At 40.3% G+C, this 16,494-nt stretch overlaps 1 protein-coding gene across 1 annotated transcript; it reads right to left on the reverse strand.

The window, feature by feature from the left end:
* Window positions 1-9,294: 9,294 nt before the first annotated feature.
* On the reverse strand, window positions 9,295-15,945 carry LOC102203668 (uncharacterized). Its single transcript, XM_005746365.1, has 2 exons — window positions 15,846-15,945; window positions 9,295-13,004 (listed from the first exon to the last, which is right to left on the reverse strand). Exons 1-2 carry the CDS (start codon window positions 15,943-15,945, stop codon window positions 9,295-9,297), a joined length of 3,810 nt encoding a protein of 1,269 aa, XP_005746422.1.
* Between the last annotated feature and the right edge of the window lie 549 nt (window positions 15,946-16,494).

The raw sequence follows: 16,494 nt of genomic DNA on the forward strand, positions 1-16,494 counted from the left end.
CCAAATCCATGAAACAGCACATAGTCACAGGCAGTCAGATAATGATAGAGGGTAAAATCAGAGCCAGCTGCAGCAACCTCTGAATGATTTTAAAGTTTCACCACTTTTTGTATTTATGATTCTGAAAGTTTAGAAAGAATATGTACTTGACCTACTACAAGCAACTTCAAAGTTAAATAAAACATAATAAAATTCATTGTTTTTTTAATTTCCTGATCAACTGTATTTTCTTTTTATTTATCTAAGGTTGAATCATTTAATTTGTATAGTATTTTTTCTCTCTCTTATTTTCTTTTCTAAATGTACTTGCATATTGTTCACATATTGAAATAAATTACCAATCAAAAAAAATTTAATCAAAAATAATTAATCATGTCCTTTCTAACCTTAACTCTTCAATGAATTTTCTGATTCTAAGATAAATAAAGTGGTTAGTATGCTTTGGCTTATGAGTACTACTTCTGAAATTTAAGTGAATGCATATATTTGAGCCTGTATAAAATCCAAAATAAATTAATTGTGATTCAATTTCTTTTTCTTCCTTTTAAAAAATATGTATACTATATCATTCCACCTTGGAAAAACAACATTTCAAAGACAATTAAAAGCAAACTATTGGCAAACATTCATGGCCCTGATGAGTGAAAGTAAACTTCTGAGCCATAGTGTTCAAACAGTTTGAGCCTCTTCAAGCTTTCTTAGTACAGAGTGTTAGAGTTGATTCTTTAAAGATTGTCATTTGTGCTAAGATATATATAACCATTGCTTGTATGTGTTTTGATAAAATGTTTCTTCCATATTAGGTTGCGTACTTAAGATGTAGGAAGCTGTCTCGTTGCTATAGGTTTTATAAGTTTAGCAGGACTGCTCACTTCTGCTTTTGTACATGTTGGTTCGTTGAAAGGTCATAAATGGAGTGACTGAAGATGTCGTTAAAAGGTCGAGCCATATATGGTGTCACAGGAAATAACACACACACACAAATACTGACTTGCTGAGATATTTGTGTAACTGCTTATTGTCAATAAAAGAGATGACAAGGGAGGTCAGGTTCGGAGTTGGCTGAGAACCTAGTTAGTGCTCCTGGGACACAAGATTTTCAGAAGCTAGAAAATTTGTTTTCTAGCACAGGCAACTGTGGTTAGCACACCAAAAGGTCCAGAGTTCGACTCCATCACCTGGCCGGGCCTTTCTGCATGGAGTTGGCATGTTCTCCGCGTGTTAGGCGTTACTAATCACTTTGTTTGATTTCTGACTTCTAATGTATTCAGTAACTGATTAAAACAGCAGAAAAAAAACCAAGCCATTTAAGTTAGCAGGAATCACGTGTTCTGATTCTTTTTTTGTAGTTAAACTCTTGCTGCTGTTGCTGCTGCTGACTGTATTCACACCGGCATGTGGCTTTAGCTTGTTTCCTGCTGTCTTCTTATAGACATCTCTATTACAGCCTACTGCAGTAACATACTGACTGTGGATTGAAGCCTCATATTTCTGCACTTTCAAAAACTGAAAAGATGCGATCAGTGTTTTACTTGTGCTTTGTTTTTTTAGTGTTTTTTTTTCGTATTCTCCCCATTCCCCCTTTTTTTGGTCTTTCATTCCCCCATTTCTTTTCCTCCTTAATCTTCTCTTTATTACTTCTCCTCCACCTGAGAGGAATGAGATGGGACGCTGCCCTTGCGGCGACCAGCAGTTTGTCTCTGTCAGTCAGTGTTTTAACTTGTTTTATTTCATTTTTAAGTTATGCTTTTTATTTTTTGAGCCTAAGGAAATCCTAAAGCTTTGGCTTGTGCTTTGTGGAACTCTCTTTTTAATGAAGATTTTTTAATTTCGCATGGTTTTATTTTCAATCCTGACGGTTGTTTGGAGTCATTGCTACTCACAGACAATTACATACTGTAACAGCAGTATGGCGAGCAAGGAGCGGCTAGCAGGTCCAGTGGGCATGTGGTGTGGAGGTTAGCCGGAAAACTCAAAGCCAGTCAGTTAAATTAAACAACAGACCTTTATTCATTGTTAGCAACATAAGACCATACAAGCCAGGTCTCCACGGCTCTACTCTGTCCGTACATACACGTGCGGGGATCGGTAGTCGCCGACGCCAGCCCGTTACAATGGTAAGGTTTCTCCTGAGAACAGAACATGAGCAGCGTGTAATGGCTGCAGCTCTCCTGCTGCCAGCCGTACACATGAACACCAAAAACAACAACAGCACAAGCAGCGCACAGGTTTTAAGCCGGCGAGGCATGATTGTAGATGCCGTGAAGGTGAGTCGATCTCTCCTGCAGCGGCATCGCAGACCACAACCCGCCATAATAATAAAGCATTTTTTTATTTAATTATAAATAAATTATTTCTCCTAATTATGTCCTGGGTTTTAACTATTTAATAATAAAAAATAAAACATCACAAAAAACACTTAAGGTCATTAAAATTAATTGCGATTTAGCAATTCAATGACGCATCCACCTTATTTATTGAAAAGTATCGGTATCGGTGATACTGGCCCATATTTACTTGGTATCGGATCGATACCAAAATATGCATTATTGCACACCACTAATACTCATACACCCACTAGGAGACTCCCACAACTACTACAATAAGATAAGATAAGATAGGATAAGATAAGATGACCTTTATTAGTCCCACAGGTGGGAAATTTGTTTCGTTACAGCAAAAGTGCAAAGTTATGCAGCAGAAATTAGAAGACACTGGAATGGAATAAAATAGAATAATATATACAATAGAATAAAATAGAATACAAATGCTATATACAACTGAGTAAGAAAATACAAAAGTACAACTTTGTCAGAAAAAGAATTGCACATATAGCAGTCTTATTGCACATGTGTGTGTTTGATCAGTTGAAGTCTTTGTTGTGGAGTCTGACAGCCGTGGGGAGGAAAGACCTGCGGAATCTCTCCGTCCCACACCGTGGGTGCCGCAGTCCCTGAAGGAGCTGCTCAGTGCTGTCAGAGTCTCCTGCATGGGGTGGGAGATGTTGTCCAACAGGGATGACAGCTTAGCCGCCATTCTCCTGTCACTCACCACCTCCACTGGGTCCAGAGGGCATCCTAGAACAGAGCTGGCCCTTCTGATCAGCCTGTTCAGTCTCTTCCTGTCCCCAGCAGAGATGTTGCCGCCCCAGCAGACCACACCATAAAAGATAGCAGAAGCCACAACAGAGTCATAGAAGGTCTTCAGGAGTGGGCCCTCCACTCCAAAAGACCTGAGTCTCCGCAGCAGGTACAGCCTGCTCTGCCCTTTCCTGTAGAGGGCGTCTGAATTCCAGTCCAGTCCAGTTTGTTGTTCAGATGAACACCAAGGTACCTGTAGCTGTCCACAACCTCAATGTCCATACCTCGAATGTCCAGTGAATGTCCCTGATTCTTCTCTGGAACTAAATGGCTTCGGGTTTCCCATACGTTTGGATCAAGACCCCGGAGCTACCCAGAAATCTCACGGAGGAGGAGTGTGCTTGTATATTAATCAGAATTGGTGTAAAAACGTTACCGTCTGTAAAAAGGTGTGTCTGCCTGACATTGAGCTCCTCTCTGTGTCTTTGAGGCCGTTTTATCTGCCGAGGGAATTCCCACAGATTAACGTCACCGTCATGTACATCCATCCTAAAGCGATTCCAAAGAATGCGACTGACACCATCTCCAACGTCATCCACTCACTACAATCCTTCTCTCCTGAGGCTCCTAATATTGTTCTGGGAGACTTTAATCGCTGTGACTTGAAGGAAACATTGGGCAGTTTTTATCAGTATGTGAACTGTCCCACGTGCTTCAATAAGACTCTGGATCTATGTTATGGTTCCATAAAAGGTGCGTATACATCTGTGGCAGGCCCCGCCCTCGGATCCTCGGACCACAACACGGTGTATCTTCTGCCAGTTTATAAAACTGTGCTGAGGAGAGAGAAGGTGAGGAAACACCGCATCAAGGTTTGGAGTGACGACGCCTCTTTAGCCCTGCAGGGCTGCTTTGACTGTACATACTGGTCGGTGTTTACAGAATCATGCAGAGACATTAATGAACTGATGGACGTGAACTGTCTGCAGCTATATCTCCTTTTGCAGAGATATGATTATTCCCTTAAAAGTTGTGCATTTTTCCCCTAATAAAAAAACATGGTCTTCAAAAGCTCTTATGAGGCTGATTCATTAAAGGAAAAAAGCTTTTATTGAAGGGAATATCTTGAAAGTTAGAGAAATTAGGAAGTAAATCAGATCAGAAATTAAAAAAGCCAAAATAAAATACAAGGATGAGGTAGAGGCAAAGATGGGTAGAAATAACATTTAATGATTTTAGGCCTGTCACTTTAACATGTTTAGTGATGAAGCCCTTTGAAAAACTTATCAGGAAGGAGATCCTGCAGCAAGTAGAAAAGCTAATCGACCCACTACAATTTGAATACAGGCTTTGTTGAGGTGTTGATGATGCAGTGGTCACTCTGTTGAATTTCCTGTATTGCCATCTTGATGGCGCCAAAGCTCATGCTCGGCTCTTATTTATTGATTTATCTTCAGCTTTTAATACTATCCAGCCACATCCTTTAGCTGATAAACTTCTTCCTCTCGTTGGTTGGAATTTAGACTTTTTAACTGACAGATCTCTGTGTGTGTGAGAGTAAACGGCTGTTTTTCCAAACAGCTGAACTCTTCTACTGGCTCACCACAAGGTTGTTGTCTCTCTCTTCTACTGTATATTTTTTTACACTAATGACTGTCGCAGTACACAGGCCAACAGGCATTTAATTAAATATACAGATGACACAGTCATTGTAAGCCTCCTTCATGGTGAAGAGGATTCCCATGGGCCTGTTGTGGATAGAGTTTGTTTCATGGTGTGATCAGTCTTTCTTAATGATCAACACCTTGAAAACCAAGGACATGGTTATTGACAGAGACAGAAGGAGCAACTGGGGTCAAAAGCCACCTCAGAATGGACAAAACACAGAAGAAGATGCAGGTTTCACCTGCAGCGAGCATGGACACTGGAGAAAGGACTGCCCCAATTGGGGCCAGAACCAGGATGGACAGAAATTTGAGCAGCAGTAGCAATGGTTGCAAACAGATTGAAGGAGGAGAGCAGGACCCCAGGGCACGCTTCAGGCTGTGGTTTACCCAAGACACCAGAACAGGAAAGTGATGAACACACACACACATCTACACACATCTACACACACACTGACTCAGCATGATGTAATATACACATTTTCTTTGATTGAGATTTAATTCCTGGAGGAACAAAATTCCAAAACAATATTGTTCCCTGAGGAAGAGTGAAAATTTTCCTGTGAGTTTTCTGTTGATTTTTCTTCGCACTAGGTTTATTTTATCAGTGAGGTTTGGGTTGTTTTCTTTCTCTAAGAGAGAGAGAGACGGTTTTATGTTTGGACATATTCTGGAACTGGCCCTAGTAGTTCTTATTTTATTATTTTATTGTTTACTTTTGTTTTGCTTTTGTTACAGTGCACTGAGATAAGAAATCTGAGAGGTGTGATCCACTGGTGGTGATATTTTCATGAGTTCATGATTTAAGAATCAGCTCTCGTTTATCCAGGCCTGGAGGATTGAAATTTAATGTGCTATGAACTATTCTTACTGGAAACAGTCACAAAGTGGGCTTCTCCACGATTGTAATGGTCTTTGGAGAAATTCACTTATATGATGGGACACTGACCACATGAGATGGTAAGTCCTGAGTCTAAAAAGATTGCAGCGAGTCAATCCAGTCCAAAATCATAAAGAATTGTTTTCCTTTTAAAAATCTGATGTGATCTTGCTGTTGAGGGAGACTGGACTAGGTTGCACGTGGGACTCCATTATCAGCAATATCTGGTATGGATGTGTGTGAATGAATGCGTGTGACTGGACTGTGATGCACTGACCACGTAGACTAAAGTTTTGACTGACTTGATACTGAGACGAAGACTGCACCAACTTTAGGATTAGTAAATGTTGACAAACAGCTGGTAAGAAAAGGGTGGATGCTTCGCTTTGTTCTGTTTTTTTGCAGGAGCAGGAGGACGAGAGAGACTGGAGGGGCAGACTGTAGCCTCACACGAGAGTGTGGAACTGCAGACTTAACCCTTTGGCTGCTAATTTTGAGTTGCTGATTTTTGCATGAAGAAAACTGTGTTTTATTGGCTGTGTTTTGATTAGAGTATCACATTGCATGGTTTATGAAATGCAAAGGAGGGGAGTGCCACTCTCAGTGTGGAGGTTTCTAAAAAAGACAAAAGTGTAAATGTCGTAGTTTTTCAGAAAAAGGAGGGAGATTGGACAACATGGAAAATGGACAAGAAAATCAGCGGAAAATCAAAATCAGCATACTTATACAGCCGCATATCACCTATGGCACTTAAGTAATCAACATGGCTGAAGGAAACATCAACAACATGACTGCAAAAGAAGCTGTTATGGACATCAGATTGACATCAGATCTATAAACTGAGCCACTGGTACAGCCAGATCTTGAGAAAGCTTGCTATGGTTAACTAGAGCTTTGAAAGAAACATCACACAATCTGCCTTAGCTCAGGTGGCAGAAATTTTGTCTCTCACCAAAGGCAATACAACTTTCAGGAAGAGGAAGGAGTAAAACATCTATACAGACTCAGCAGACCTGACAAATGAATGCGCTAACAGAGGAGTCATTACCATCATTTGACAGAAGATGACATTAAAACAAAGAGGCAGGAGCCTACAAGATCAGTGAGCGGATGGAGAAACAAACAACACAGAATAGTGGACGTACATGGTGAGAGATCAAGTTGCCCAAACAAAACTAGGTCAACTATTGTTAAAACCACCACATGGTCCTTCACATGAGAGCAGAAACAGACTCGGAAGAACATGGAAGGCCTGTAAGTGACACCCACACATGGAAGAGATGGTGGAAAACTGTGTGAGGGAACACAACACCTGTAATGAATACGACCCAAAGCAGCTGTACCAGTGTTTAAACAGGGAGGTTTACAACACTGGAGGCTCCTTTGGGGACATGAAAATGGATTCTACAGACACGAGGAGCTGACAAAAAGACACCAAAGAACATGGAAATCTTCTTGTGATGGTGGACAGATTCACCAACTACGAAGAAGCAACACCCTGGAAAGAAAAGACGCAAACCCAGTCATAAAATGGCTGTGAAATGAACTGATACCAAGACATGAAGTACCGAGAACCGTTAAAAATCAGACAAGAGATTCCACTGTAACAACGAACATCTGAAAGAAGTGGAGAACAAGTTCTGACAGGATTAATCACTGGAACATCTTACCAGTCAGCATCGCAGGCCATTGTAAAAGGCCAATTAAATATTTTACAGGAAAATCGCCAAAACCAAAACAATAACAAAGGGTATGGTATGATTTGTCACGTCCAAATTAGAGCCGTGTAATGATAAACCCTGGTCCTATAGCACCCACTTGGCCACACCACCAGTTTTTCGTGACCAAAGGAGAGTAATTACAAATGTTCGAGGGAGGAATATCACCGAAAAGTGGGAAAGGTAAGCCCTGATGGGTGTGATAACACCATAAATGTCACTTATGGTCAAATTCTTAAACTGTGACACCAAGCATAAAATTTAGAGACAGAGAGAGAGTTCTAGATAAACATAATTTAGCTAACCCCGTAGGGATTGAGGGTGAGAATCTATACTATTTTGAAATAACACTAAATATAATGTTGATTATGTTTATTCCGATGTGCAGAGATTGGCTAATGTGACCAGGGAATGTAATACACAGGACTGTCAGAACAGTCGGCGTTAAAGTCACCTTTCACAGTCCAGACTAGGATGGCGTTGGACATCCTCAGGATTGAAAAGGGTTGGTGTGATCAAGGTGTGGTTTGGCTAGTTGTATGTATATTTCAAAATCATACAGCTCTGGAGGGGCCAGTTACCAGGGCATGGAAGGATGACAGACATTATCAAATGAGGAGAAGGAATTTTCTGGGATTGAAGATCCTCTGGATGAGTGGTTGACTGATGCATGCAGAAAATAAAAGCTATTATTTTATCATTGACTGGTAACTGAGAATTGGCCATATTCACAGCTGTACTGACTTGTTGTGTCTGTTTCATGTTAAATTAATCTACGTGTATTTGTTGATGAGTAGTGATGGGTCGGTCGTGAACGAAATGGCTCTTAGAGCCGGATCTTTGACGTGAACGACGCGAGCCGGCTCCTTATTGCCAGCCGTGGGGTTTTTTTTCTTTCTCTCACCCTCTCTCTCTCTCTCTCGCACGTTTTTTCCGCTTCACGCTGGGAAGAGGGGGGAGTATGGGCTCAAAATGTGGTCATAAATATTTTGTACGTGTAAATCAGGCTTTGTATGTGTAAAAAGAATTTGTGTGTGTGCAACAAAGATTTGTGTGTGTGCAAAAAAGATTTGTGTGTGGACTTAGCCAAAAAAAACCCTGCAACCCTATTTTTCTTCCTTTAATCTGATTGGTCAATGTCATGTCAATCACAAATGTAACAATCCAATCAGAGAACAGATGCGTTTGGCTGTCGAAGGGGCGCTTTTTTGAACTGTAGTGTAGAAATGTAATATACAGATATAAAAGATTAGAAATTAAAAACAACTTGAGACAAAATACAGCAGCACATATCCAAAAGGATAATTTATTATCACATCTTAATCATAACATTTGAGCTCACCCATTTTAATAATCAAATTTAAATGGGATTTTAATTCAGCATTTGTAGAAATATTTCTGATTCACATTGAATATATAAATCACAAAAAATCTGTTATAATTTAAAAAGTGACAACATATTTCACGAGTAAATTCTGCTTCAATCCAAACTACCGAATAATGTAAAACTAAGAACAAATCATCCTAATGACAAGAAACTGCCAAATCCTTAATTCAAATTTATTTATCTTTTCGTGTATGTGATTCTAAAGATTCAGTGTGTTAAGTACTATAAGTTTTATTACTACAAGGAGCAGGAAATGTTACTTAGGTTCAGCCTTTAAGGATCTGTCTAGAACCAATGCTACACCTGTCAGAGACTACTAAATCTTTTAGATATGACATGCATTCACATTAGTTTGGCTTTTGATCTATTAAGTGGCTGTGGAAAAATTACAATGAAAGTCTTTTCACACCCTGAAAATGGAATTTTAAGTCCTGACATCATGATGACTTTAGTTTGACTTAGACAAAAGCTTCAATTGTAACATATTTATTTAATCCAGGAGTTTTCTTTTAAATCATTTAATGTCCTCTTAATGCTGCTGACATATCTGTAGACCTTCGTAATATTAACCTGAATATCCAAATAAATTTAGAACTTTCTTAAAGAAGCCTTTCTTTTCCTTCTTCTCCTTTCTTTCCTCGGATAATTCCTCCTCCGTTTTTGAAAGTTTGTCTCGTTGCGTTACCTTGGAGATAAGATTTGCCCTCTCCTTCATTGCCTCCAAAGATTTGATTCGAGCCTGGTAACCCTCTTTGGCCTCTGATCTCTCTCCCTCAATCATCATGTCAATGTACTCTGGGGTGGTCAGAGGGTTTGGCCTCAGGCTGATCTCTTGCAGTCGAGTTATACACTGAGCTGACTGATCTATGAGGGACACCATCATGTCCTGAAGGTGAACAATCTCCTCTTCCTGCCTCTCAATCAGTTCCTGAACAGTCATCTTTTCTTTATTAGCTGTTTCATACTTGCGTTTCAGCTCTTGCACTGTCTGCTTCTCTTTCACTTGAACATACTCCCAGCTGTATGTCTGATTGAAATGCACACTCCAAATGCATTTTCCAGGACAGACAGTGCACATCCCGTTCTTATCCATGGATGCACAGCCACGTTTCTCACTATCTTGTGCTATTGCACATGGGTAGTGACATGTTATTGAACATTTCTGGCAGTTGGTGATGAATGCTCCTTTCTCTGTGATTGGTTTTTGGACTGGTTTAATAACATCCACCTCAATCTCAAAGTTTTCATTTGAAGTTATGACTGCTTCATACTCTTTGATCTTTTCTTTGGTTGTCTTAATTTCTTCAAGCTTTGCTAGTCCAGTTCTAACTTGTGGCTGCAAACCTTCAATGGCTGTTTCAAGATGTTTGCGCTCCTTTAAGACTTCTTTGGTCATCAGCAAGCTTTTGGTTTCCATTTTACCCAAAGCAGTGAAGAACTTCTCCATACTCTTGGCTCCCATCTTCCAAAACATTTCATCAAAGCTGGCATCATCTTCATCAAAATCCACTTCACAGTCTCTGTTGCATCTGTTGTCTGCAAATAATGCTGAGTTATTGAACTTGAAGTGAACCGGAAGCCCTAACTCATTTTTTGGACACGGGACTGCAGAAACACTTATTGCCTCAAGAACTGGTGGTTCTTTGCCATCAGCAAAAGTCACCAGCATTTCAATGTTCTCTGCCACATCTTTGCCAAAAATGGAGAGCACCGAGTCAAACACATATCTCTGTGTTGCTGTTAGTCGTGCAAGAGAGGCCTGAGTAACAAAACACACTGCATCAATCTCACTGACTCCATTAGGAGAGGTGAAAAGCCTGCGGATTTGCTCTGTGATCTCCTTGTCTCTTGCTACTCCTCTTGTATCTCCAAAACCTGGAGTGTCCACAATGGTCACGGAGAACGGGATTTTAAAGCCTTCCTGGTGGTGGATTTCATACACAGTGACTTCAGATGTCTGACTGTGAGCTTGTGAACTGGTTGGATCCTCATCAACTAACTTAAATCTGAAACTGTCGTTCCACTCTACACCAACAATGTAGTTGATCATTCCATTGATGAGAGTAGACTTTCCTGATCCTGTTGCTCCAAGAAGCATTATTGTACGATTCTGCCTCATGCTTTCTTTGCCAAAGATATACCTCCGACATCCATCTATGTCCATATCTTCTTCTTCCAGGGGCAGTTTGTAAACTGAGGGCAGCTTTGAGTTTGTTTTCTTGCTGATATGTTTTAGGTACTCAGCCAGACGTGCAAATTCACGCTTTGTTGTGCAGACATTAACAATGATGCTTTCCTTGCTTCTTCCATCTACACCACAATCACATCTGACCCTGACTGCATATTGTGTCTCTGACTGAAGCCCTGAAATGATGGCCTTCTCACCTCCTGAAATTGCTTCAGTCCACTCGAGGTCATTTATTGTCGAGCTGCTATCTGTTTTTGCATATTCCACTATGTAACTCAATATCTGCACATCCTCTCCAAGCTCAACAGGCTTCTCCCAGCTAACTGATATCTCACTTGAATATGGCTGAGCTTGAGGTTTTCCAGGAGGGCTGCAGGGTAAAGTTTTAATGGCATCACTGATTACATTAGCTGGTCCGACACCTGCTGAGGTCACTGCTCTGCATCTGAACACATACTCTGTGTTTGGCTTCAGATCTCTCACTGTGACTTCTTCAGCCTTTGCTTCTGTCTTCTGCTGCCATCCATCCTCTCCACTGACACAGTACTCAACAGAGTAGGAGGTGATGTTCTCTGCTCCAAATCTGGGTGGAGAAATCTTCAGTGTCACATTGTTGTGGTTTATGTCAGCTACAGTCACAGTTTCAGGCTTTGAAGGAGGCTCAAAGTTCTCACTGACAGCAAATCCACCTTCATAAAGGTAGATGCTGGAACCTTCCTGGGTCTCATTAGTTAACCCCACTGTCAGGAACTTAATCTTCTTGTTCTCCTTGTTGGCCTCTGCAAAATCACTGAAGAGTTTTGCTTCCTTCCTCATATCATCTGCTACTTCTTTTGAAAGGTACCATTGTTCCTTCTCTACATTGTAAGTATGATAAACGTGAACGTCTGTTTTGGTTGTTTCTTTCAGGTAGTCTGATAAAGCTGAGAGGTACGGTTCATCCTTCCCCAGTGAGGTGAAAACAAAACACAGGCCATGCTCTGCACTGAGAAGTTCCTCATGTAGATTATTCTGAGATGGGACAGTCTTGGTGTTTTTCATCATGTTGGTGAAAGACTTTAAGATACTGATTTCTCTCTCTTTACAGTCCATCCACTCAGTCAGGTTTTTGCTGTTGAAAGGTGAAGAATGTCTCTTCTTCAGGATCTCAGCAAGTTCAGCCTCCTCTTCTCCTCCTCCTCTGATTGATGGTAGTCTCTTCGCTAACATTCGCTGAAATCCCAGCTTGAACTCTGAACACATTTCTTTAAAACTTTTCAGTTTTTTGCTAATCTGTGGGAACTGTTGGACAGTGGAAGTTCTCAGTGCATCGTTACACCTCGTTTCCAGTTCAATGAAGTCCTCCAGGACGCTCTGTGATTCCTGAACTAATCTTATACTTATCTGACGGACGAGTTTCGCAGCACAAGAATCTAAACTGGTCAAAGGTAACAGCCAGACCTTCATTGGTACGGCCTTTTCGCCATTGGTTCCTAGTAGTGTTGGAAGGCTTTTGTAGACTTCTACAGCTTCCTGAAATGTTGTTGGAGGTTTCTGAAGGCAAAAGTCTCCATAGAATCTGCAGGAGAATTTCTCAACACTTTTTTTGTCCTTATCTTCCATTTTCAGGGACCCTTCACCCTCTATGGAAAGCAAGGGGATCTTCTTGATCATCACCTTCAAGCTGCCCTGGATGTCTTGATGAGTTTCCTCTTTAGAAACCTCACGGTCAAACACAAAGAAAGCTTGAGCCCCATAAAGGATACCTGTGACTACATGTGTTGCTATTCCTTGCTCAAACACATAGGGATGTTTTACGTTGCCTCTTCCAAGGTGATTCATTGACAGTTCCTGGAACCTTGTTGTAGTTTTGTAGTTCAGTGTCACTCTGGCCTGGTATTTGGATGTCTTGTGATCATTGAGATATTTGGCTGATCCTCCAACCTCAACCAGTCCACCCAAGAAACTTGCCTTCAGGGATGCCTCAGCATTTAATGCTGAAGATTTGTCCTCAATTGATTCAGATGCAACTATTTCAGATTCAGTGTTAGGTTGTTCTTGTTCTCGTCTATCTTTTTCCAGGTCATTACAGTCCCACAGTGTCATTCCTGTTAAAAAATACAAGTTAAAATATTTTTTTTATTTTGGATAGAAACACACTGTGGGGATAGGTTAATTGATTAATCCAAATTGCCCATAGGTGTGAATGCGGGAGTGAATGTGAGCGTGAATGGTTGTCTGTCTCTGTGTGTTGGCCCTGCGACAGCCTGGCGACCTGTCCAGGGTGTACCCCGCCTCTCGCCCTGTGACAGCTGGGATAGGCTCCAGCGCCCCCCGCGACCCTGAAGAGGATAAGCGGAAGCGAATGGATGGATGGAAACAATGAAAAATGACAAGAACATTGATGCTTTTGTGTTTTTCATTGTGGAGCTTCAGAATACTGGATATTTTCTTTGTAGCTTTAACCAGATGGGTTGCCTCTTTATTTTTAGCAATAAGAAAGTTGTTTTCAAGCTCAGCAAAACAAATTACATGTTTGAGAACATGAAAAATTATCTTTTCAAAAGTCTACCTTTAAAAGCAACAAAACTTCACTAAATAGCACCTCTTGCCACTGGAATGCAGATGGTGGCTTAAAATGAGCATCTGTGCACTAAAGTTAATATATTTAACTAAAATTGAACAAAGACAAGTCGTGAAGATAAACTTCAGTGAGCTAAAAAAAAGGCATTTAAAAAGAAAACTGAACTTGTAAAGCTAGCTAAAATAATAACAGTACAGGAAATATCCTTAGTTTTAAGTATTTGTTAAAGTGTATAATCTTTACTTTTGTAAGTTGTGTAACACATGCTTATGACACTGTGGGTGTCTCCAAGCCTGGTAAACACAGCATATTGTTCACAAACAGCTGGCATTAGTCTAATTTTTTTCGACATTGAACAATTTTCACATCCCTCCCTCTATACATCCATTTTCCAGTTCTACTTATCAGTTCAGTGTTATATGTCTTATCTGTCATAGTACACTGTGCTGGAGGACCAGCACATAGGGACAGACAACCATTCATGCTCACATTTACATATGGGGCCAAATTAGAATCACCAGTTAACCTGACATGCATGCCTCCACTCAAAAAGGGCCCGGCCTGATTCAAACCAAGTACCCTGAGGCTACAGTGCTAACCACTGAACCACAGTGGTGCACTCATCAGTTTTCACATTTACTGTATTTTGTAACATTCTTGTTTTATTTTTATTAAAACAAATGTGTTTATGTCAAGAACAATATTTATTTCTATTCAGAATTGATGATGGGATGTCGATTGTGGATTGTAGTTCACGTACTGTGGTAAGTTTGGAAACCACTGATAATTTTCATGATTTTTCTTCATAAATCCTTGGTTGTTTGGATCAGCAATTCCATGTAAATATATCATATAGCAGATGAACACAATGATATTTGAGAAGTGAAATGAAGTTTATAGGATTTACAGAAAGTGTGCAATAGTTACTTAAACTATAAGCAAAACTTAAAATATTAGGAAGATGCATAAATTTGGGCACCCTTGTCATTTATTGATTTGTTTACCTTTAGCACTAATTATTGGTAAACAAAATTTGTTTGGTAAGCTCATTGACCCTTGACCTACATACACAGGTGAATCCAATCATTAGAAACGGTGTTTAAAGTGGCCAATTTCAAGTTTTTCTCCTTTGCATCTTTGAAGAGTGGCAGCATGGGAGCCTCAAAAAAACAGCTCTCAAATGACCTGAAAACAAAGATTGTTCAACATCATGGTTTAGGGGAGGATACAAAAAACTGTCTCAGAGATTTCAGCTGTCAGTTTCCACTGTGAGGAACATATTGAGGAAATGGAAGACCACAGCACAGTTCTAGTTAAGGCCCAAAGTGGCAGCTCAAGAAAAATCTTAGATATCAGAGGCGAAGGATGGTGAGAACAGCTACAAAGACCTAGAACATCAACTTGTTGCAGATGGTGTCACTGTGCATCGTTCAACTATTCAGCGCACTTGGCACAAGGAGATGCTGTATGGGAGAGTGATGCAGAAGAAGCTTTTCTACGCACATGCCACAAACAGAGTCGTTTGAGGTTTGCTAAAGCACATTTGGACAAGCCAGCTTCATTCTGGAATAAGGTGCTGTGGACTGATGAAACTACAATTGAGTTATTTGGGCATAACAAGGGGCGTTATGTATGGCGGAAACAGAACACAGCATCCCAAAAGAAACACAGTAAAATGTGGTGGTGGTTCCATCATGCTGAGGGCTGTGTGGCCAGTGCAGGGACTGGGAACCTTGTTAAAATGAGGGTCGCATGGATTCCAGTCAGTATCAGCAGATTCTTGACAACAATGTTCAAGAATCAGTGACATGGTTGATTTTGCACTGAGGCTGGATATTTCAACAAGACAACGACCCGAAACACTGCTCAAAATCCACTAAAGCATTCATGCAGAGGAACAAGTACAACGTCCTAGAATGGCCATCTCAGTCCAGACCTGAATATTATTGAAAATATATCGAACCTGACAGAACTGGAGATGTTTTGTAAAGACGAAAGGTCCAAAATACCTTCAACCACAATCCACACTCTCACTGGAAGCTATAGGAAGCGTTTAGAGGCTGTTATTTCTGCAAAAGGAGGACCTACTAAATATTGATGTCATTTTTCTGTTGGGGTGACCAAATTTATGCACCTGCCTGATTTTGTTTAAACAATTATTGCACACTTTCTGTAAATCCAATAAACTTCATTTCATTTCTCAAATATCATTGTGTTCATCTGCTATATGATATATTTACATGGAATTGCTGATCCAAACAGCCAATGCTTTATGAAGAAAAATCATGAAAATGAATTAATTAAAAGTTAATTAATTAGCTTTTGCATACCACTGTATATTGAGTTACTACGCATGAATCCTTACCAGGTATGACTAAATCCTGGCGGCAGTCATACAGCATCCCAAGGCTGAAGGGCCGGCCGAGCGTCGCGACCTCCATCGTTCTGCTAGCTTCAGCATCCATCTCTGTATCTGAGCAGATAATACAAAGTACTGCTTCAACTTCTTTACTCAAGTACAGGCTCTGAAATGTACTCAAAGTAAGAAAGTAAAAGTAGCTCCTTAAAGAACATTTCTACCACCTGTTTTTATACAAAGCCAACTGAAGCATGTGCTATATTATTGTCATAATAAAATAATATTAGTAGATAGCAATACAAACTTTATTTCAGTCTACATTTTATTTCTAAAAAATGCACTCAGCTTGAATCGGTTAAGTAGAACATGAGCAGAGAAAAAGAAGGAAAATAAAACACATCTCTATTTTCTGTTGCCTCCATTGTAGAGGGTCACTTTGCCTCTAAACAGGAATTTGAGTAGCCTAAAATCAGCAGTAGTGGCTCAGCGTGGGGAAAAGAATCATAACTCACAATAATTTCTATTGAGAGCTCCAGTAGATTTCCTTAGTGTGCAGGCTGTGATCAGCTGACCTGCTGCTGTTTGTGGATGTACACAGCTGAATTCAACCAGATGTCAGCAGATGTTTCACGAGTTATTTTGGCTGATTTCCGTC

This window comes from Pundamilia nyererei, unplaced genomic scaffold, assembly GCF_000239375.1.
Source record: "Pundamilia nyererei isolate P.nyererei 1_Seehausen unplaced genomic scaffold, PunNye1.0 scaffold00177, whole genome shotgun sequence".
Taxonomy (NCBI): Eukaryota; Metazoa; Chordata; class Actinopteri; order Cichliformes; family Cichlidae; genus Pundamilia; species Pundamilia nyererei.

Excerpts from the sequence above, each read along its gene's own strand:
- LOC102203668 (XM_005746365.1), bottom strand. The coding sequence starts at position 15,945 with ATGGATGCTGAAGCTAGCAGAACGATGGAGGTCGCGACGCTCGGCCGG. Across the intron at positions 13,005-15,845 it reads CCAGGATTTAGTCATACCTG|GAATGACACTGTGGGACTGT; the intron begins GTAAGGATTCAT and ends ATTTTTTAACAG.